At 33.6% G+C, this 23,228-nt stretch overlaps 1 protein-coding gene across 5 annotated transcripts in view; it reads left to right on the top strand.

The window, feature by feature from the left end:
* Positions 1-23,228, top strand: part of FER (FER tyrosine kinase) — a 439,195-nt gene that overhangs the window by 44,350 nt on the left and 371,617 nt on the right. For 4 of the 5 annotated variants that reach the window (XM_078447626.2, XM_078447633.2, XM_078447629.2 and 1 more), the window contains one exon: positions 3,611-3,877. In XM_078447626.2, coding sequence (XP_078303752.1) covers positions 3,671-3,877 — 207 coding nt within the window. In that variant the 5' untranslated portion in view covers positions 3,611-3,670. Of the gene's footprint in view, positions 1-1,170; positions 1,236-3,610; positions 3,878-23,228 lie in introns of all 5 variants that reach the window. The other variant, XM_078447631.2, reaches the window with a different exon arrangement.

The raw sequence follows: 23,228 nt of genomic DNA, 5'->3' as shown, positions 1-23,228 counted from the left end.
ATAAGTACATCAGAGAAAGATAGATACCATATGATTTCAATTATATGTAGAATTTAAGAAACAAAACAAGATGAACATAGGGTAAGGGGAAAATAGAGGGGGAGGAGAATCATAAGAGGCTGTTAACTATAGAGGATAAACTGGGTTGCCGGAGGGAAGGTGGGTAGAGGATGGGCTAAGTGAGTGATAGGCACTTGTGATGAACACTGGATATTATATATAAGTGATGAATCATAAAAGGGTGTATATATATATATATATATATATATATATATATATATATATAATACATACATATATAGTGATGAATCACTAAATTCTGTCCTAAAACCAATATTATACTATGTGTTAACTAACTAGATTTTAAAAACTTAAAAGAAAAACAAGGGCACCTGGCTGGCTCAGTCAGTAGAGGATGCGATTCTGGATCTCAGGATTGTGAGATCCTATGTTGGGTGTAGACATTACTTAAAAAAACAAAACAAAACAAAGCAAAACCATGAGATGAGGTAGAATGTATCTTCCACTGAGACTTAGATGAGCTGTAGGTAAAATGACAGAAAAATGTTCTTTTTGAATTTTTGTGTTCTGTGAAGATATAGTACATCAAAGTAAAAATTTTATTTTATTTATTTTTAATTTTATTTATTTGAGAGAGAAAGAGGCAATGTGAGTGGGGGAGGGGCAGAGAGAGGGAGAGAGAATCGTAAGCAGGCTCCATGCTACTAGCACAGAACCTGACACGTGGCTCGAACCCACAAAACCGCAAAATCATGACCTGAGAAGAAACCAAGAGTCAGACGCTCAATCGACTGAGCTACCCAGGCGCTCTTCAAAGTAAAAATTTTAAAGCAACTATATCCAAAGTGAAAAAACTGGAATTATGCTACTCCATATTAAAGTGAATAAGTCAATTACTTTGTATTGACTTAATTATGTTAAGGTCCATTTTGCGTTCTGGTTGCTGCTTTGGGAGCTGATGAAGCACAGTTTTCCACAACCTTTTTCTCCCCTCTGCTTATTTGATAGATCATAAAACTGGACAGTTTTCAGTTGGAGAAAAATCGTAATTTGTTCTCTATATGGAAAACCTACATTTTTATCATCTCTTTAGATGTTATCACTGAGGTTAGACACATAAATCTGTTCTTATTTTTCTGTCTAACTTAGAGGATCTCAGCTGAATTAACAAGAAAGTGACTTCTGGTATGGATGAGCCAAAACTAAAATAAGAGGTGTGTTTCTTCATTTCTTCTAACTGGCCCTAGACGATTCATTGCCTGAAGTTTTGTGAGTCTGGAGAGCAAAATAAATTCTATCATAGTTTTGGGGATTTATAGCAAACAAGCAGGATATTTTGGGGAGGTTTCTGAGACCTGACCTTTAGATCATCACCAGTTAGGCTGCAGTGATTTTTAAAGCAAGTTTATTGAGATATAACTCACATGCTGAAGAATTCACCCACTTAAAGTGTATCATTCAGTGGTTTTTATTCTGTTCACAGAGTTGTGCAACCATCACCACAATTAGTTTTAGAACATTTTCATTGCCCCAGAATGAAAGCCAGTACCTGCTGGCAGTCACTCCTCATTTCTTCCCAAGTTTGCCAGCCCAGGCAACTATTAACTAATCTACCCGCTGTCTGGATTTTAGACTTTTCATATAAAGAGATCACACAGTATGTCAGTCTTTTGTGTCTGTGTTTCTTTTACTTAGCATAATATTTACAAGGTTCATCCATATTGTAGCTTTTATCATTACTTTGTTCCTTTTCATTGCTAGTAATATTTTGTTGTGTGTATATAATATGTTTTATCTGTTCAGCAGTTGATGGATATTTGGATTGTTTCCACTTTGTAACTATTATGAATAATTCTGCTCCAACATTCATGTGCAAGTTTTTGTCTGGGCATATGTTTTCATTCCTCTTGGGTATATACCTAAAAGTGGAATTTCTGGATCATACGATAACTGTATGTTTAACTTTGGGGAACTGCCCCAGGTTACATTTCCACCAGCAGTGTATGAGGGTTCTAATTTCTTCACAGTCTCCAGCACTTGATATTGTCTATCTTTTGGTTAAAGACATCCTAATGATGTGGTGTGGTATCTCATTGTGGTTTTGATTGGTATTTTCCTAATGGCTAGTGATACTGAACATCTTTTCATCTGCTTATTGGACATTTAACTAGCAAAACTAGTTAAATCTTGTTTGGAAAAGTGTTTATGCAGATCCTTTGCCCATTTTTAATTTATTTAATTGTATTTTTATTACTTAGTTTTAATAATTCTTTATACATTCCAGATAGAAGTCCCTTATCAGATAAGTATTTGCAAATATTTTCTCCCATTCTATGGTCTTTTCACTTTCTTAATGATGACCTTTGAAATATAGAAGTTTTAAATTTGATTAAATCCAATTTATGTATTTTAATTTTGTTGCTTTTTCTTACGGTGTCTCATATCTAAGAAACCGTTTCCTGAGCCAAGGTCACAAAGATTTACTACTGTGTTTTCTTTTGAGAATTTTATAGTTTTAGCTCTGATATTTAAGCCCATTATCCATCCCTTTAGAGTTAAATTTTTTGTGTATGGTCTAAGAAAGGAATTCTGCTTCATTCCTTTGCATGTGGAAATCCAGTTGTCCCACCACCATTAGTTGAAAGACTTTTTTCTGAATGAATACACTTGGCACACTTGTAGAAAATCATATAATCATAAATGTGATGATTCACATCTGGACCCTGTATTCTATTCCATTGATGTCTGTGTCTCTCCATATGCCAGGACCACATTGTCCTGATTATTGTAGCTATTTAGTAAGTTTTGAAATTAGGAAGTATGACTCTTCCAGCTTTGTTCTTCTTCTTTAAGGTTTTTTTAAGATTATCTTTTCAATTTCTGTAAAAAAAAAAAAAAAAGCTAGGTTATATGTTAATATGGATTAAGTTAAATATGTAGGTCAAATTGGAGAATATTGCTTTCTTAACAATATTAAGTCTTTTGGATCCATTAACATGAGTCTTTCCATTTATTTCCAACCTAAATAATTGGAAATAATTATAAGGAATAAATTCCTTGATTTCTTTCAACAATATTTTGTAGTTTTAAGTGCACAAGTTTTAATTTATTTTATAAAATTTATTCCTATTTTATTCTTTTTAATGCTATGGTATATGGAATTGGTTTTTAATTTCATTTTTCAGATTGATCATTGCTAGTGTGTAGAAATACAGTTGATTTTTGTCTTTTGATTTTTACCCTGTAATATTACTGAGGCCATTTATTAATTCTAAAACTTGTTTTTAATTGCATTTCTTTCTATATTCAATTTCACATCCTCTTCAAATAAAGATAGTTTCACGTCTTTCTTTTCAATTTCCATGGAAATCATTTCATGTATCTCATTGTACTGGCTAGATCCTCCAATACGGTGCTCAATAGAAGTGGTGAGAGTGGACATCCTCATCTTGTTCCTGATATTTGGGTGAAAGCATTCAGTTGTAGTGATTTTTTTTTTAAACTCTAAAAAGAATGGGCCATAACTTTGCCTTGAAAACAAATTTCCTTTTGATTTAAGAGGTGTTTTTTCTTCTGTTTACATACACAGATATGTGCTGATTAGAAGGCTCACAGTACGGAGTGGAGGATAAGACAGTGCCTTACAAAAATGGGGTTTGGGAGTGACCTGAAGAATTCACATGAAGCTGTGTTAAAATTGCAAGACTGGGAATTACGATTACTGGAAACAGTGAAGAAATTTATGGCTCTGAGAATAAAAAGTGATAAAGAATATGCATCTACTTTACAGAACCTTTGTAATCAAGTTGATAAGGAAAGTACTGTTCAAATGAATTATGTGAGCAATGTATCCAAGGTAAGAAGAATAATTTCATTACTTATTGTGTATGGCATTATAATTGTGCTTAGGGCAAATAGATCATATTGTTGCATGAACATACCCAAGTTAGCATTCTAGGGCAGTGGTTCTAAAATCTTGCTGATTATCAGAATCTCACGGGGGAAAATTTCAAAAATTATAAATTTTGGGCCCTACCGCCTGAATCTGAGATGGTAGATGTGAAATTTTTGAATTTTGAAATAAAAAAAAGTAGATGTCTAACTTATTCTAATGATTTAGTTGGGTTTGACAACCGTTTTTTACAAATTTTGTTTTCTTTATTACCCTTCTTCCTTGGGTCTCTTGAGACCTGCTATTTTCTTCTGACACAAACTTCCATTATAACCCACCTTCCCTAATTTCTTCTGTGAATCGTTAATGAAGTGAATCACATGGAATATTTTAACATGTAGCTGTTCTTTGCTGTCATTCGTTACTAAAATACTTGTATACTGATGACTTAATCACACTCAAAAGGTCTTTGGATAAGCAGTATGTTTTTTTATCTCTAAGATTATAAAAAATATAATATAAAATTTAAAATTAAGAGCCATAAAAATAAAGGCCAAAATTGCACCATTGATTGTTCGTTGAAGGTATTAAAGGTGAAATATTACACACCTTAATAATTTTTCCTCTTCTTTTCTTCTGAATTGGGGGAAGAACGGTTGCATGTTTGTGAGGGCTGAGCAATACAATTGGGAGTTCTGTCTGGTCCTTAAAGACTTTGAATCAATCCTCTGTTTCAGTATCATCTCCTCTTCTTTCATATAGGTTTCTCCAGTTCGTGAGCTTCACTGGAGTTCTAGATCTGACCCTATAAATTTGCCATTTTCTTTTTTTTTAATTGAGAGAAAATTGATATCCTAAGGTATACAGCTTGATGTTTTGATTCACATATATCGTGAAATGATTACCACCATAGGTTTAGTTAACATCCATCATCTCATATAGATACAATAAAAAGAAAAGAAAAAAAATCCCTTTTGTGATGAGAACTCTTAGGATCTATTCTCTTAATAACTTTCCTATATATCATAGAGCAATGTTAATTATAGCCACCATGTTGTACATTACACACCTAGTCCTTACTACCTTATAACTATAAATTGTACCTTTTGAAAATATGCCTCTTGTGTTCTATTCCTTTGTTTCTTCATACCTGCCCAAATCCAGCTCTTCCTTTTGTCCCACACCTGTGCTTTAGGGTGGAGGAATTAGAGAGGAGAAAACAGAGACTGAGTAGCTGAGCCATTTCCATGTTGAAAATGAACAAGTCATAAATAAATGAATTATCTGTAACAGTTCAGTTTGAATCTTTTTTTTTATATCTTCCATGTGTCTACTTAAATACTTGTTTTTTCCTTTAGTTTCTTGGAATACAGTTATAGTAGTTGTTTTATTCTTTCTTTCTTTTATCATCTGTGTTACTTCTGGGGTCAGTTTTGATTGACTAATTGTTCTACTGCATCCTTATGCTTGGTAGTCTTTGATTTGATACCAGGCATTATGAATTTTACCTATTTAGGTACTGAGTATTTATATATTTTTAGAAATATTCTTGACTTTCGTTTTGGGATTGGCGACAGTTGGTTACTTGGAGACAGTTTTATCTTTTTGGCTCTTGCTTTTAATTTGTTATGTGGATCAGAGCTACTTGTATTCTAGGATGAATTTATCTCTTCTACTGAGGCAAGATCATTCTCAGTACTCAAAGGATGCTCCTGATATTATGAGATTTTACATTTTGGGTGTTAGGCCCTGGCACAATTCCATGGTCTTATGTGAGCTCTAGACAGTATTCTGTGTGATCACTGTAGGTGGATTATTACCTTGGCGTAGAGTAGTCTCCTCGTATTTGTGAGCTAATCAGTACTTAACTAAACGATCAAGGGAGAACCTTTGCAGATCTGCTGAGTTTTCTTTTTGTGCAGCTCTGTTCTCTGTACTACTCGGTCCTTGTCTCTTCTGCAGTAATCTGTCTTGGTGTCTCTGTGCTTTGAACTCTGTCTCTTTAATTTACAGAGAGAGATTGTTGAGTTCTGCTTGACTCTTCCAACTTGGGTTTTAGCCTGGACATTTTCTCCATTCAGTAAGCTGGGATAACCTTAGGGCTCAGTTCATGGATCTGTAGACTCTCTCAAGGTTTACTGTCCTTCACTGCGTGATGTCCAGCGGCTTGAATGCTGTTGTTTCATGTATTTTGCCCAGTTTTTAGTTGTTTTATGCAGATGCATAAAGCAATGACTGTTTCTCTGTGTTGACTGAAAGCAGAGGTCTTTCATCCAGTGATTTTTATGTCTTTATTTAAAAAAATTAAAATGTACAGCAGATTTTCAAGAATAAAACAAAGATATCTCTGTAAGCTCTATTCATTAATTGTTAACATTTTGCCATATATACTCTTTAGTTTGCTTTCTCTGTCAATATAATTATATGTTACTTTTTTTCTTGAATGATTTGTGAATTAGTTGAACACATCATGTTCTTTTATTCTTAAATATTTATTTAAGTATTTTCTGAGACTATATCCACAATGTAATCAAATTTTGGAAATTTAGTATCATTACCATGCTATTATCAAAAACATATTCCGTATTCAACTTTTGTCAATTGTCCTAGTAATGTCCCTTTTTGACATTTTTTTAAACCCTGATTCAAGATGTAATCCAGAATAACTCATTTCACTTAATTGTTTTGTCTCTTAAGTTCCAAATGTAGAACATGATTGTAAGAAATCATATCCTGTGTTTTGGTAATTTTCTTTTTTTTACTAAAAGTTATTTTGAAGTGTGTACATTCTGTCTTTAATTCTGAGGGCATGGCTTTTGGGAGGTTTTATTTTTCCGTTTTTGTTTGTATTGTTTTGGGGAAATTTTGGGAGATAGAAGCCTCAGTAGTTATGTTTGCTTTCAATTACTTGGACTGTTTCCCCATCATTCTTTGAGCACATTTTTTATTTTCTGGCATACTAAGATATCCCAGGCTCATCTTGAATGTTCCCTTTTCCAGTCCTGGAATAAACTCTTTCCCCTAGGATCCTGTTTCCTTCTATGACAGAGAATATTTACATATTCAACCAATTTACTGAATATGAAATTTTATGTCTCGTAGTATTTTGCAATCACAAACAATACTGCAAAAAATAACTTTGTTACAGATGTGTTTTTGTGTATTATGAGTATCTTCAGGGTAAATTTCTGGAAATGAGATTTCTAGGTCGAAGTGTAAATGTCCATGTCATTTTGTCATATATTTCCATTGTAATTATGAATTTATTTTGTACCTCTTGTACAATTTGGTATATCCACTAGGAATATCTGAAAGTGCCAGTTTCTATTTAATCTGTGCAAGAGAATATATTGTCAGACTTTTGTATTTCTGTTAGTCTGGTAGGTAAAAAATGATATCTAGTGTAGCTTTATTTTATATTTCTCTGATTATGAGTGAAATTAAACATCTCTTCATGTGTTTAACAGCTATATTATTTTGAGGACCTTTAAGGTATATTTTACTTTGTGTTTTCTTATTAATTAAAATTACACCTATCAGAAATAAAATATATTATAATGGGAAAGGAAGAAGTGAAATTGTCTCTGTTTGTAGATGGTACAGTTTTATACATAGAAAACCCTAAAGTCTACACCAAAAAACTGTTAGAACTAATAAATTCGGTAAAGGATACAAAAGCAACATAAAAAATCAGTTGTGTTTCTATACAATATTAATGAGCTATTAGAAAAAGAAATAAAGACAATAACCAATTTACAATAGCATCAAAAAAATACTTAGGAAAAATTTAGCCAAGGAGGTGAAAGATCTGTATACTGAAAAATTGTAAGACATGAAAGAAATTGAAGAAGACACAAATAAGTGGAAAAATATTCTGTACTAATGGATTGGAGGAGTTAATATCGTTAAAATGTCTTTATTCCCCAAAGCCGTCTATAGAGTCAGTACAATCTTTATCAAAATCCCAATGGGATTTTTCACAGAAATAGAACAAACAATCCTAAATTTGGATGGAACCACAAAGACGCCAAATAGCCACAGTAATCTTGAGAAGGAAGAACTGGATGGATACATCAAATTCCTGATGGCAAACTTTACTGTAAAGGTAAAACAATCAGAACAGTATGGTATGGCATAAAAACAGGCATGTGGACCAGTAAAATAGAATTGAGAGCCCAGAAATAAACCCATGTGTATATCATCAGTTAACATTTGACAAGAGAGCCAATAATAGTCTTTTCAACTGGATGGCTCAGTTGGTTAAGTGTCCAACTTTGGCTCAGCTCATGATCTCATGGTTCGTGAGTTTGAGCCCCACATTGGATTCTGCACTGCCAGTGCAGAGCCTGCCTGGTATTCTTTCTCTGCCTCTCTCTCTTTCAAAATAAATAAACTTAAAAAAATAAATAAATGGTGTTGGGAAAGCTGGATATTGACATGCAAAATAATGAAATTGGACCCCTCTCCTACACCACTCACAAAAGTTAAGTCAAAATGGCTTAAAAACTAAATATAAGACCCTCAGCTGTAAAACTACTAGAAGAAAACATAGGGAAAAAGCTCCTTGACATTGGTCTTGACAACAGTGTTTTGGATATTGAACCAAAATAGCAAGCACCAAAAGCAAAAATAAGTAAGCATCAAAAGTAAAAATAAAAAGATTCTGCACAGAAATAAACATTCAATGAAATTAATAGGTAACCTGGGAATGGGAGAAAATATTTGCAAACCATCTATCTGGTACAGAGTTAGTATTTAACATATAAGTAACTCATACAACTCAATAGCGAAAAAAAAAATCCAATAAAAAATGGGTGGAAGATCTGAGTACAGTTTTCTAAAGAAGACATAACAAATGGCCAACAGACACATGAAAAGATGCTCAACATCACTAATCATCAAGGAAATGCAAATCAAAAGCACAATGAGTTATTATTACTTCATACCTATTAGAATGGTTATTATCAAAGAGACAAGAGATAACAAGTGTTGGCAAGATTGTGGGGAAAAGAGAGTTCTTGTGTTCTGTTGCTGTGAATGTACATTGGTATAGCTACTTTGAAAAAAAGCATGGAGATTCCTCAAAAAATTAAAAATAGAACTAACATATGATCCAGTAACCCCACTTCTGGATATATATCTGAAGGAAATGAAATTATTATCTTGAAAAGATATCTGTCCCCTTGTGTTCATTGCAACATTGTTTACAATAGCCAAGATATGGAAATAACCTAAGCATCCACCAATGAATGAATGGATAAAGAAAATGTGGTGTGTATATATATATATATATATATGTGTGTGTGTATATATATATATATGTATATATGTATATATACATATATATATATATACACACATATATATATGTGTATATATATATATGTGTGTGTGTGTGTGTATGTATATGTATATATGTGTGTGTGTATATATATATATATGTATATATACACACACACAATGGAATATTATTTGGTTATAAAAAAGAAGGAAATCCTCCCTTTTGTCATAACATGAGTGGATCTTGAGGGTATTTTGCTAAGTGATATAAGTCAGAGTAACACAAATGCTATATATTCTTACTTATATGTGGAATCTAAAATGGCCAACTCATAGAAATAGAGATTAGAATGGTGGTTACGAGAAACTGGGAGGTGAAGAAGGTGGGAGAGAAGTGAGGAGATGTTGATCAAAGGGTACAAACTTCCAGCCATAAGATGAATAATTTCTGGGGTGTGAGGTACATCATGTGATGATATTTAATAGTACCATGTTATATACTTGAAAGTTGTTAAGAGAGTAGATCTTAAATGTTATCACCACAGGATAAAAAGGATGATTAATATGAGGGGATATGGAGGTGTTAAGTGACCCTACTATGGTAATCACTTTGCAATATATACATGTATCAAATCATTGTGTTGTACACCTTAAACTTGCATGTATTATATGTTACTAATATCCCAATAAATCTGAACAAAAATAAGTAAATATACAATTACACCTATCAGAATACAGGCAACTCTGCTGAAATAGTATAGTGGTACAGATAATTCTCAACACAACCTATTTGAAGGGACATACTGGTTTATATTTTGAACACAAAGTAGAATGAAATATGGGCTATATTACATATGCTCCATGGGAATCAAAAGTAATGAAAAATGTGTTTTGATGAACCAGCCTTATTATTTAGTAGTCACATAATAAACATATTGTAACTAGAACCTATATAACTAGATTTTCAACTGTATATATTTTAAGACTAATTCTTAAGTCTGAATGTGGAGTCAATTCTGCTGTAAAGCTTGATTTAAAAACATGAATTTGTTCCAATGCAATTGATATATTAGAGAATACTTTGAGCACAATGTGATTTTGTATTTATGCACACATCTGGAAGAAACACTAGGTGAATGATGAAAACTATCCAAATGAATAGAGCTGCTTAGGAATATATAACAACTCACATAGGCACACACATTCGTCATTTATTAGCTACCTCTGTTCATGTCTTGTGTTACATACAAGCCACATCCATCCACACGTGATATTGCAACTCTCCAAATTCAGATCACTCTTTCTACCACTTCACAAAAACTTAACAGTCTTCAGCTCTTCTGCCACCTACTTTTGATAAGTCAACCTCAGGTCTTTTCAAAATAAAGTGCCATATATACTGTAGTACTTATATATTTTGTTACCATTTAATATATGTAAAACCATGCAAATTTTTATTAGGTTCCTGTCTTTTTAAAAATGTGTCCCTGATAAATTTTTTGACTCTTGTGCATCGAACACCATTTTTTTTTATAAGCCCTGTGGTTTTAAATGTGTGATTTTGCATAACCCAGTGATGACTGGGGACACAAATGTTTTGTTAGAGCAGAACTAGTATATTAGAATTACTTGGGAGCTTTGAAATACTGATCCTTGGGCCCCATCCAAAACCTATGAAATTAGAATCTGTGGTCATGGGATTCAAGATTTGGTATTTTTAAAACGCTGCCAGGTAATTCTTATTGCAGGCAGAATTGTGACCCACTGGCCTGGGCAAACCAGAAAGCTTTGAAGAAAATGTAAAGACAGGCTCTTGTGTTTGGGAAGTACTTTGCACTTGCAGTTCAATCTTTGCAATTCTCAGTTTTAGGGAAATTTAATGACTTGTCTCCTAGATTTCTTTATCTCATAAGGACTCAGAAATTCCAAAAACATTCTTATGTAATAGACAAACTCTGAATAAAAATTGTTGTTTCAGAGAACTATTTATTTTGAATTATTTTGTGGCACAGAAACTATGCATTCTTCATGGAATTTTATTGTTGTGTCTTAAAAATATTAAACTTGGAAAGAAAGCAAGTTGGGAGATATGGTCTGTAGGGGAAACCTATTTATAACAACTATTATTTAGGTATTTTTCAAGCTTGAGTCATTTTGTTGATTATTTTCAATGCTTTACTGTAATTATAGCTACAATAGTAGTTTGTTCTTTGACTCAGTGTCCCAGGATAAATACTTTTTGGTATAATGAACTCAGAAGTTTAAATTACTTTCGGTTTATGTAATACTGATTTACCTCACCACACAACTGCTAGTTCAAAGGTGGAAAGCATGATTTGTTTTTCTAAAAGGTATAATTTTTCCCTATATGTAGGGAAAATTCAAAACTTAAAAATTGAGTGAAGTGCTTACTTTTTTTTAATATTGTATATTCATCCTAATATAGCTGATAGTATACCTAAGAGTCAAATAGGCACTTTAGGATTTATGCTAATTATTTTGGAAATGTGTGATACTGTGTAGTATATGCAATGTAGCATATGATCCCTTTTTTAAGAGGGATATAGGAGAGAATTAAATTTCTGTAAATGGAATCATTATTCCTCTTTTTCATTGTGAAATAAGAGACTCATTTATTTCTAGGAAATATTTTTGGTCACAAAATGACAATATAAAAAATCAAATTTAGGAATATAAAAAATCTTTTGAAAAATACATTTCAGGTAAAAACAGTATTTTATAATATAACAATACCATTCAGTTTACACATCAGGATTCTGAAAAATGTTCTAAAAATAAAAGTCTCCAACTAGTAATTTTGTTTTCTTGGGATAGGGAAATGTGTATTATATGTATGTTTATATTAAAGTAGTGCTATTTCTAGTTATCCAGTGTGGTGCTGGTATTGGTTAGACAGAAGATGATGATTTATTTCCTAATTGTTCTGCTTAAGGAGATTTTAAGTGTAGGTCATTATTTTAGTTAGAAAGCCAAATATAGTGCAAGGCCCCTTTTATTTTTACTTTCATATCAAGAATGACTCACTAATCTTGGCCTAAAAGGACTTCTTCACTTTAGATGTTACTCACGCTGCAAAGTAGGTGGCCTGAAGCGGAGATGGATTTTCCCTGTGGCTGTTGGCCTCTAATGATAAAGCACTAAATAAAGATTAATCAATGATTACTGTGTAATTTGTAACCAGTTTGTAAAGTACTCTCATTAGTTTAGCTTAGATAGTTATTCTTTGGATGCATGTATTTTGGAGATGTAATAAAGATGAACATAATCTTTAGATGCAAGTGTCTTTAGGTTACCATACTTCTGGGTCCTCCAGCATGTTAGGTTGTTTTGGATTTAGCACATTCAGAGGCAGATTTATTAGCTGTATGACCTTGACAGATGATTTAATCTCTCTGACACCATTTATAAGATGAAGGTATTTGCCTCAGAGTGTTGATATAAGGAGTATATAAGATAAAGCCTATAGTCTAGAAGAAGTCGATAGCATTAAAAAGGAGGAGCGGAGGGTGGTCTAGACAAGCAAGGTTAGCTTTAATAGGGGTGAGGTTGGGGAGAAGAAAGGGAAACCATAACCCCTCCCCTTGGTCCTGAGTTACACAGGTTGTGAGAGAAGAAAACAACATTTATTTTACAGAGTTTCAGAGAGAGAGAGGGTCCTAAGTATAGAGTCTGGTTCATAACTTCTGGGAGCAAATACACAATTTTAAGTTTTTCCCTCAGAAGTTTATATGAGGGTTTTTTTAGAGATTAGATTGAGCAGTAGCTCGAAGTGTTGGCTGGATTCGGGGAGGAAAAAGAAGCCTGCTTTTAAAAAGATGTCAAGCTGAAAGAGCCAATCAAGGAGATTTCGGGGATACAGGAAATAGGGGATAACAGAACAACTGCCTTAGGACATGGATGGGGAACAGGAATGGGATGCAACGGTTTGGAAAACTGGAATATCACACTGAAGCTAGAGGGAGTAAGTAAGCATTTCCAGAAGCAGTACTGTAATTTATTGTTTTCTTTAAAACGTCCAAATAGGTCAGCCCTGTATTAACAAAAAACCACTAGAGCTGGATCAACAAAGTAATCTTCTATGGACATGAGCTATAAAACTCAAGGAGTTTATGAGGATGACAGTATAGAGGAAAGTAGCTAAGGAGAGAAAAATCGTATGGTGCAAGGGCTGGAGAAGACTGCAGAGGTCTTTAGCTCAGCACCTAACTTTTTGGTGAGAGCCACTGCTGAGGTTATGTGATTTGCTTCTGAAGGGCAAAGGTGACTCTGGCCTGTTATCTTTCTGGATCTTGTTCTGGAAGAACGAGAATTGTGGCTTTTAAGTCCAAGAACAAAAGCAGATGAAGGGTACTGAGGCTAGGAAGCTGGGAGAAAAAGTGGTGAGCAAGAAAAGGTGATGTAGTTTTCTTCCTGGCCTGATCTGTGTTTAGATATCTAGACTTACTCTTATTAGTAGCAGTAGCAATAGCAATATTTTGGTAGTCATGTGGTCTCTGGAAATGGCTATCTTCTGAGATTGGGCAATGAGTGAGCTAATGTAGCTCAGTGTATTATATGGTACCAGTCTTTGGAACCCAACTAGTGACTTTAATTATATTGATTATTTTTATTTTATTTTATCTTAAAAATATTTATTTATTTTTTGTTTACCTAGTATTTTTATTTGGGATTTGTTTTGGTTATTGTGTTAGTGTTTGATAACCTTAGAGTTTATAGTACTTGAAGTAACAAGGGCTGGAAAGTTTTGACCCTTCCATTGTTAGAAAGGCTTTACATTTACTTAGAGAAGCCGAAATTCCCGTGCCGTTGAAGGACATACTTATCACAGATGATCCATCCTTCTCTGACTCACCAAATAATTTCATTTTTTGGTTCTTTAAAATCTCCCACCAGATAAGAATATATCTGCTGTTCTAGATACTGTGACATAAACTATGCAGGGAAGGAAACTAGTGTATTCCCGCTACAGGGGAAGAAAATTTAAATGTTGTAAGAAAAAATCAGAGATCTCCAGGAACTCATCAAATGAATTATAAAATTGACAGGGTTTTGTATACATAACTAGCTTATTTTATGAAGATTATTATACTATCATTATGAAATGTTTGAAATGTTCCAAAGCTATTTGCCTCAGATGTGGTACTGACAGTGTGTTTTCTTTCATGCTTCTTGTTTGGATTCACTGAGCTTTTTGAATCTGTGAATTTTTTTGTTTCTCGTTGAGTTTCACTGTTTTCAGCTATTATTTCTTCAAATACTTTTCCTATCCCTCCTCTGTCTCCTTGGAAGTTCCTTATTACGTGTATAATTAGATGTCTATAAGGTGTTCTGCAGCCCACTGATACTGTTTATTTCTGGATTCTTTTTTCTCTAAGTTTCATTTTTGATGGTTTATATGGCTTTGTTTTGTTGATTTTTGTGAGGGAGCACAGTTAAGTTACTTGGAAAGAGCTTGATCCGTTTGGATCTTGATTTTAATTTCCTTAGGCAGGGTCAGAGCAGTGTTAACTCTGGGGCTAGTGACTCCTCACTGCCAGAGCTATACCCAGTACCCATGAATTATGAGTTTTTTGGGAGTGGCTGGTAGGAATGCACTATTCCTGACCATATGTGAACAGTAGGTACTGTTCCTGTAATCTTTTCAGCTAGTTTCCCCCCAGTTCATGTAGTTTCCTCATGGGCATGCACTGACCAGTTTTCTGCCAAATACCAGAGTGAGGCTCACTGCAGATGTCCAGGCTTCTCTGTGTGCCTCCATCCTCTCCAGGAATCAGTGTGCCTTGAACTCTAGCTGCCTTGTTCTTCCCAGATTCTCTGTTCTGCCTCCTCAACTCTACGATTCTGCTCACACCTCCTTTGGTTTCTCCTCCCTGTGGGGCGGCCTCTGAGTCAGTAAGTCAGGGCAATTGTAGGGTTCATCTTGTTTGTTTTTTTCTCTCAGTGATCACTTCATATCTTTCACTGCCTGAAATCTAGTATCTTGAAAACTGTTATTTCTTATATTTTGTCCATTTTTTTTTCAGGTGAAAGAGTAAATTTGGTCCCTGTTATCCCTTCTTGGCTGATTTTATTTTAAAATATTTTCCTAAAGGCATTTTATTTTTCTTCTGGTAAGGTGTAATTAGTATTTATAAAATCAGACTATTTATTTAGAATTCAAGATAATTCAGATCCAATGAGGCTTTGCATTATTGTTAAAAGAAAAGAAAACAAAACAAAAACACATGCAAGCAGTGCGAGGCCCAGAGAGTTTTCTCTTTGACTTTTAATTTGCCCCCTATAATGGCCATGTCACTCCCCTGCCAAGTTTCTATAACTGGACATTGTAATTAGTATAAAGTCAAACTTTTTACTATGACTTTAAGTTTATACTTGTTCTGGTCTTACACTCTGATTTTCTCCTTGCACTTCCCTTAGGAAAGTACCTCTAGGCAGAAAAGTGGGGCAATTTCAGGTCTTTCATTTTTCTTTAGGGTTCCAATCCTGTGCTGCCTGTTATCCTGTATCTAAAAACAGTTTCATATATATTATGCTCACTTTTGTAGTTTCAGTGGGAAGATGGGTTTGATTCTAGTTACTATGTCAAGGCTGGAAGAAGTCCCTTACTTTAGTTGCTATTTTCTCTCTTCTTTCTAGCATTCTTCCTAGCACAAAGGAATCATGGTTAATGATTATTGGTTTCTTTTGGCTCATTTCTGAGTATCTGCTAATATGCATGATGAATTTGTTAATTCTAAATTACTAATACATAGAAATATAAGCAGTTCTGGAAGGATCTGTACTTCATATTTCATACCTGTTTGCTACTGTATGTGTCTCAATGGAATAAAATGGAAGTATTCTATCATTTAATTAAAAAATTAATTTAGACTTTATTTCCCCAAAGTAAGTTAAACTAGTATTTGCTTTCCTTATGGAAGAGCTGCTAATATTTTCTATTATCTTTGAGTAGATATTGTTTTATATTTTCTCATACTACCAAGTAATGATTAAAAAAAACAACTCACCTTGTCCTGTATTTTCTTTCTTTCTTTCTTTCTTTCTTTCTTTCTTTCTTTCTTTCTTTCTTTCTGTATTATTTTTTGGGGGAAATACCAACATTTCTTTTTTTTTTTAAAAGTTATTTATTTATTTTGAGAGAGAGCAAAGAGCATACGAATCACCAGTTGGGAAGGTTATGAGCTGGGAGGGGCAGAGAGAGAGAGGGATTAGAGAGAATCTCAAGCAGGTTTCATGCTATTAGCAGAGAGCACTTTGTGGGGCTAGAACTCACCAACCATGAGATCATGACATGAGCCAAAATCAAGAGTCAAAGGCTTAACTGACTGAGCCACCCAGGGGCTCCTATATTATTTTACTTTAGATATAATTTTGGCTTCTAGTGTGATGACTGATTCCTGTTATGCATGAGAACTGTGATTTAATTTCATGGAAGCATCTGTACTAAATTTGGAGTGATACAGTCGAGGCTGGTGTTTCATATTCTAGGAGGCTCTATATTTGGAAGTGCTATTGTACTGTTAGGTCACAGTGTGCATGTATTTTGAACAGCTTGTAGATGGAATTTGACATAGTACATAAATCATTTTGTTTTCGATTTTTTCTGATATTTAAATTTTCCAAGGCAATTCAGGTTTGAAGACAAAAAGAGTTTTGTTTTTTTATCTTTTCCACATGTCAAATATAGTCATCTTTATTTTTATTCTGTTATTTTTTTTTTGATGCATAAGCCTGTACAAGATGTTTATTTATCTTCTAGAGATAACATTGTACTCTGTAAACTATTTTGCAGTTTGACTTTTTAACCAGTTATATACCTTGGACTTTCTCTATATCATTTCACATGAAGTTACCTTAATTTAAAAACATATATATATTTGTTAATGTTTATTTCATTTTTTTAACTTTATTTTTTATTTTTTAAAATTTACATCCAAATTAGTTAGCATATAGTGAAGCAATGATTTCAGGGGTAGATTCCTTAATGCCCCTGACCCATTTAGCCCATCCCCCCTCCCATAACCCCTGCAGCAACCCTCAGTTTGTTCTCCATATTTTTGAGTCTCTTCTGTTTTGTCCCCCTCCCTGTTTTTATATTAGTTTTGTTTCCCTTCCCTTATGTTCATCAGTTTTGTCTCTTAACGTTCTTATGTGAGTGAAGTCATATGATTTTTGTCTTTCTCTGACTGACTCATTTCACTTAGCATAATACCCTCCAGTTCCATCCACATAGTTGCAAATGGCAAGATTTCATTCTTTTTGCTTGCCCAGTAATACTCCATTGTATATATATACATACCATACTTCTTTATCCATTCATCCATCGGTGGACATTTGGGGTCCTTCCATACTTTGGCTACTGATGATAGTGCTGCTATAAACATGGGGGTGCATGTGTCCCTTTGAAACAGCACACCTGTATCCCTTGGATAAATGCCTAGTAGTGCAGTTGCTGGGTCGTGGGGTAGTTCATTTTTAGTGTTTTGAGGAACCTCCATACTATTTTCCAGAGTGGCTGCACCAGCTTGCACTCGCATCTTTGCCACTTTTTGATGTCTCTGTTATGGTGATTTTAGGAAGTTTTTTTTTTATTCTCAGTGTTTAGAAACATTTTAGGTAGTACCAAAGGTATCTAATTCATAAAGGTTTAAAATTATTTGTTAGCAAACATTTTGAGCTTTGTACCTTCTTAGAGATATTTTATGGATAATTGGTTTATGATAACTATGTAGTTCATGGTTATTGATCTCTTTGAATTTGCTGTCTGTAAAAGTAAGGATTCATTTAGAAAAAATAGAACCTACATTAGGTAGATTGTTTTCTTTCTTTTCTTGCTTTTTTTCAGTAGATAGGATTTGATTTAGAGAAATATGTGTAAGAGTTTTGCAGTATTGGGGTTTCAAAATAGGTGAAAGAAATTAAGAGGTACAAACTCCCGGTTATAAATTAAATAAGTCACGGGGATGTACAGTTCAGCACAGAGAATATTGCCACTACTATTGTAAATAATAACCTTGTATGGGGGCGCCTGTGTGGCTCATTTGGTTGAGCGTCTGCCTTTGGCTCAGGTCATGATCTCACGGTTTCGTGAGTTCTAGCCCCAGGTGGGCTCTGTGCATTGACCACAGGGAGCCTGCTTGGGATTCTCTCTCTCTCTCTCTCTCTCTCTCTCTCTCTCTCTCTCTGTCTCTGTCTCTCTGCCCTTCCCCCATTCACACGGGCTCACTTGCTCTCTCAAAGTAAATAAATAATTAAAAAATAATAATAACCTTGTATGGTGACAGATGGAAAGTACACTTGTAGGGAGCATTTCTTAGTGTATGTAAAGTTGAACTACTATGTTATATACCTGAAACTAATATAATATTATATGTCAGTTAAAGATAACAAAAAGATATTTAAAAAATAAACCAATAAAAGGTAGATTAATAGGAGAAAAGCAGTTTTTCTCTAAGATTTTATAATTTTTTTCTTAATCTCTGGTTATTTCTTATTTCCTAGACTTAACTTTAGATACTTTATTTTCTTTTTTCCTCATTATTGTTAGCTCTCTCTTTTAGTGTTATTAACATTATTTTTTCTGTTTGTTTTTGTTTTTGATGAATTAATACATACTTTTTGTTTTTTGCTTTTCATTTCCTTCTTTGTATTTTCCTTAGATTTTATAGTGTTCTTCCTTTCCCAATTTCTAAAATTGAACATTTAATAAGTTTATTTTTATTCTTACTTTGAAATGGAACTATAAAGTTTGTGAATCTTTCGGCAAATTGAGCTCTGTATCATAGATTTTGGTAGTCAGTATTTTATTTACTGTTATTTTCTAGGTCTTATATTAGTTTTACAAACTTTACTATTTGGCCTATCCATTTTTTAGAAATGATTTAATTATTTTTTTCTTAAAAAATTCTGTCAGTAATTTTGTCTTTGCTTTTTTTCCTTGTAAGAGGCTAGAAAGTATAGTTAGTATGTACTATTTTCTATTCTTGAAGAAATTTATAAATTTTTTGTAGTATAATATCATCTAATTTTTAAGAATATCCCATAGATTTGGGGCACCTGACTTAGTCAGTTAAGCATCTGACTCTCAATTTCAGCTCAGATCATGATCTCATGGTCCGTGGGATCAAGCCATGCATCAGGCTCCACGCTGACAGCATAGAGCCTGCTTAGGATTCTCTCTCATCCTGTCAATCTCTGCTCTTCCCCTGCTCACTCTCTCTCTGTCTCAAAATAAAGAAAGTTAAAAAAATGAATATTCCATAGATTCTTTAAAAATACATATCTTCGGGGCGCCTGGGTGGCTCAGTCGGTTAAGTGTCCGACTTTGGCTCAGGTCACGATCTCACGGTCCGTGAGTTCGAGCCCCACGTCAGGCTCTGGGCTGATGGCTCGGAGCCTGGAGCCTGCTTCCGATTCTGTGTCTCCCTCTCTCTCTGCCCCTCCCCCGTTCATGCTCTGTCTCTCTCTGTCCCAAAAATACAATAAACGTTAAAAATACGTATCTTCTATACCTGGGGAGGTATATAGATTTTTATATGTAATATAGATCAAACATATTCATTATTAAATTACTTATTCAGATACTCTGCATTATTTATTTTATTAGTTTATTTGTCATAGGTAGAGATGAGTACATTTAATTCTCCCACTACTTTTGATTTCTCATTTCATTTTCTACTGTTTTGTTTTGTGTGTTTTGATGTACTGTTTTCTGGAATGAAAAGATTCATGACAGTTATATGTTCATTGTAATTGATATTCTTCTGCATCACAATGTGCCCTTGTTTTATATTTTGGGTCTAGAATTCAATTTGAAATTATTTGGACATAATGACTACTGAATCCTCTTGTTTATATTTTTCTGGGGTAGTTTTACTTGTCTTTTTGTTGTTGTATGTTATTTTATTTTACTGATGTTTCTTATTTATTGCCTAGAGTGAAGTTCCCTCCTCTGATTTGATAATGTTTACCTGAATTTTCATAGATGTTTAACAGATAATATTTTCATACAGTGTTTAACAGATGTGTTTAGTATAATTTTTATTTTGCAACTCATTTTTAATTGTCAATAATTTTTTGTTTCTTTTGCTTTCTTTCTTTTTTTAATGGGCAATGTTAACTTTCTTCAAAAAGTACTTTTGATAACTTAGATGGTCTGTATAATTTTTTTTTTCCTAAACATTCACTTGTTTAACTTTTGAAATTTAAAAATTTTAAACTTAAGTCCATATTTCTTTACAAACTTTAGATGTAGAGCTGTCTATACACTCTTCTATTTGAAAAGAGGGGAAATGGACATAATTACACTTTTCTCATCAAATTCTCATTCCTGGTTTTTGTTACTATCCACTAGATTTTTTTGTCTAGTTTTTTATAGTTACATTACTACTACATTTACATTTTGTAGCTCTTTTCTCAATAGTTAGGATATATTTATATTCTGTTTTATAAACTTAACCACAATGGTTGTGTTTAGACATTGTATTATTATTCTTTGCTATGATTATTTTTTTGAAGTTGAACTTTAGATGTTTTTATTTGTTAATATTTCTTAACTTATCTAGTGTTCAGCATCAGTGAGTAACTACTAGTAAAATCCCGTTATGAGGAATATTATCAGCAGAATTATTACCATTACGTAGGATTCTGTATAATAAAGAAATTTGAATGCCTGCCAGTGGCCTACAGTATTTTGCTTATTAGGTTACAAAGAGTTATGTTCCACAAATTATCCTGGTCAACAGATAATTTGTCTGTGCTCTGGCCATTCCTGTGCCATAACCAAAGAGCCATATCTGCAAAGTGCTGTACAAGTTCTATTGCAAATGTTGAAGTACACCTTTACTTTTGTTTGTTTATCAAGCATCTGTTAACATTTTACTCTCTTCTCTTTATAACAAATATTCTAGTCACCTGTCTAATTCAAATTATATACTATCCAAACATTTTCTTGCCCACTCACGCATTCCTTTTAGGCATTGCTTCATAATTGCATTATGTGCTGCTCCTCTCCCTTTGTTGTATTAGTTGAAGATCCGTTAATTTTTTTCTTCCCTGTCATAATTGGCATTGCTATCATTCTATTTCCGGTTATAAACAATGAAAATATCTTTTAATGGCATGTATTTAATTCATGGTTTTCTTTTACATTTGTGCCTCCCTGCCTCCATCCCTCCCTTCCTTTCTTCTTTCAAAGAATATTTAGTAGCTATTTAAGGCATCACAGTAAATACCTAAATTAGTGAGGAAAGAGTTATGGTACCACCCCCCCTGGAGCTTGCATTCTGGTTGGGGAGACAGAAAAAAACCAAACAAGTATACATACAGATAGTTGTTTCAAGTGGTAAGAGAGAGAAAAGCAAGGATTACACCTACATAAGGTTTTGTTGATTCCTAAAGGAAGAGATGGATCTTGCCAAGTGAAAGAGAGGGTGAGCTTTGAGAAAGAGTGGATGTTCAGGAAACTGAAGGAAAACAATGGTTTATTTATTTAGTTGAGTAGAGAATAGCAAAACGTGAAGTTGGAAGGACAGACAGAGGATGGATAATCTGAGACAACTAGGTTTTAGAAATAAGTTGGATTTTTTTTTTAAGTACAAAGGAAAAGCAATGTAGGGTTTTTTTGCAAGAGAATTAGAATTTCTTTTGCTACTTTGAAGGCAGTGGATTGGGGAGGAGCATGAGTAAAAAGAGGACACCAATTTGGAGGTTTTGTAATAATTTAAGCCAGAGATAGTCATAACTTCCAAAAGGCAGTGGAGATGGAGAGAAGTGGGTGGATTTGTGGTAGACTTTGGATGGATTTGTGGTAGACTTTGGAGAGAGAATCAGAAAGGCTTGCTGATAGATTGTTGGGAAGGGTGACCTGAACTTCCAAGGAGCAGGGACTTTTTTAGGAAGAGAGGTTTTATTTATTAGCTATTAGGATGTTGGGAATGGGATAAGCCAGGTTTTTGTAAAAGCTAGAAGGTAAGTGGAAAGTTCTGATATGAGGTGTAAGGAGTTTTTAAGGAGTTTTTGAGGGTACAGGATTCTCTAGAGAGTTCCCGAGTCACATTAGGAAATATTGAGGGCAACATAGGATTGGTAATTGGCGTGATGATATATATCTTGGGATGCTTGGACTTCCCACAGTGACTACGGTAAACAGGACCGTTAGGCAGGATGAGATGTGCCCTCCTGGGAGGAGGAGGTCAATCTGACTTTGTTGTCTCACCTTTAATGTTGGCTTCCAAGAAGGCTTCTCTCCTAGGCCGCAAAGAGTCCTATGTAAAATTACAAAAATTTATTGCTATGAAGCACTTAGAGAATATTTAATTTTTGAAGATAGAGAATGAAACACTGATTCCTCTTATTTTTTCGTAGTTTTAACATTCTGTACATGCTACATAGTGTTTTCCCAGCATTGTATTTTTTAGAGTGAAAATACAAAATGAAAAAGGCCAAGTTACAGAAGTTATTAGGATATTTAGTTTGTTTTTAATCCATGTTTGTATAGTTTTGTTTTTTACTGTTTTCATCTTTGTTAAATTTTATATTTTAATGGAAGAGATATATCAGCTTTAAATTCCTTTGTGGTATCAAGAGCATATTATTAGTACTTAGAGTTTTGAATCTGAAAGTAAATATAATGAGTTTATTAGTCACATTTTACTCCATGTTCAAAATAACATTTCATAACTAAGAATGTCCTTCTCCCTAAAAAATGTACTCAAAGGTTAACTTTTAAAAAAATGTATATTACAGTTTATCAAAAACAAGATTACTAAGTTAGACCCTGGTGAGTTTTGACTATGACTAAGAATTTGATTCTTTTAGGCTATTATTTTGATTTAGATGCTTATTAAATTTTGATTTAGGATTATATCGGAACATTAACCAATGGAGGGTAATCCTGTTCATTCACAGATCATAAGTAATAGCATAACAATTTATTCAGTAAATATCTGAAATAATACCTTGTCTACTTTTTTAATCTTTAACATGGATCTTACCCAACCATGGTGTATCTCCA

Source organism: Panthera onca, chromosome A1 (genome assembly GCF_046562875.1).
Source record: "Panthera onca isolate mPanOnc1 chromosome A1, mPanOnc1 haplotype 2, whole genome shotgun sequence".
Classification (NCBI taxonomy): Eukaryota; Metazoa; Chordata; class Mammalia; order Carnivora; family Felidae; genus Panthera; species Panthera onca.
Note: the sequence above shows the minus strand (reverse complement) of the source record. Positions and strands in the feature narration are given on the sequence as shown.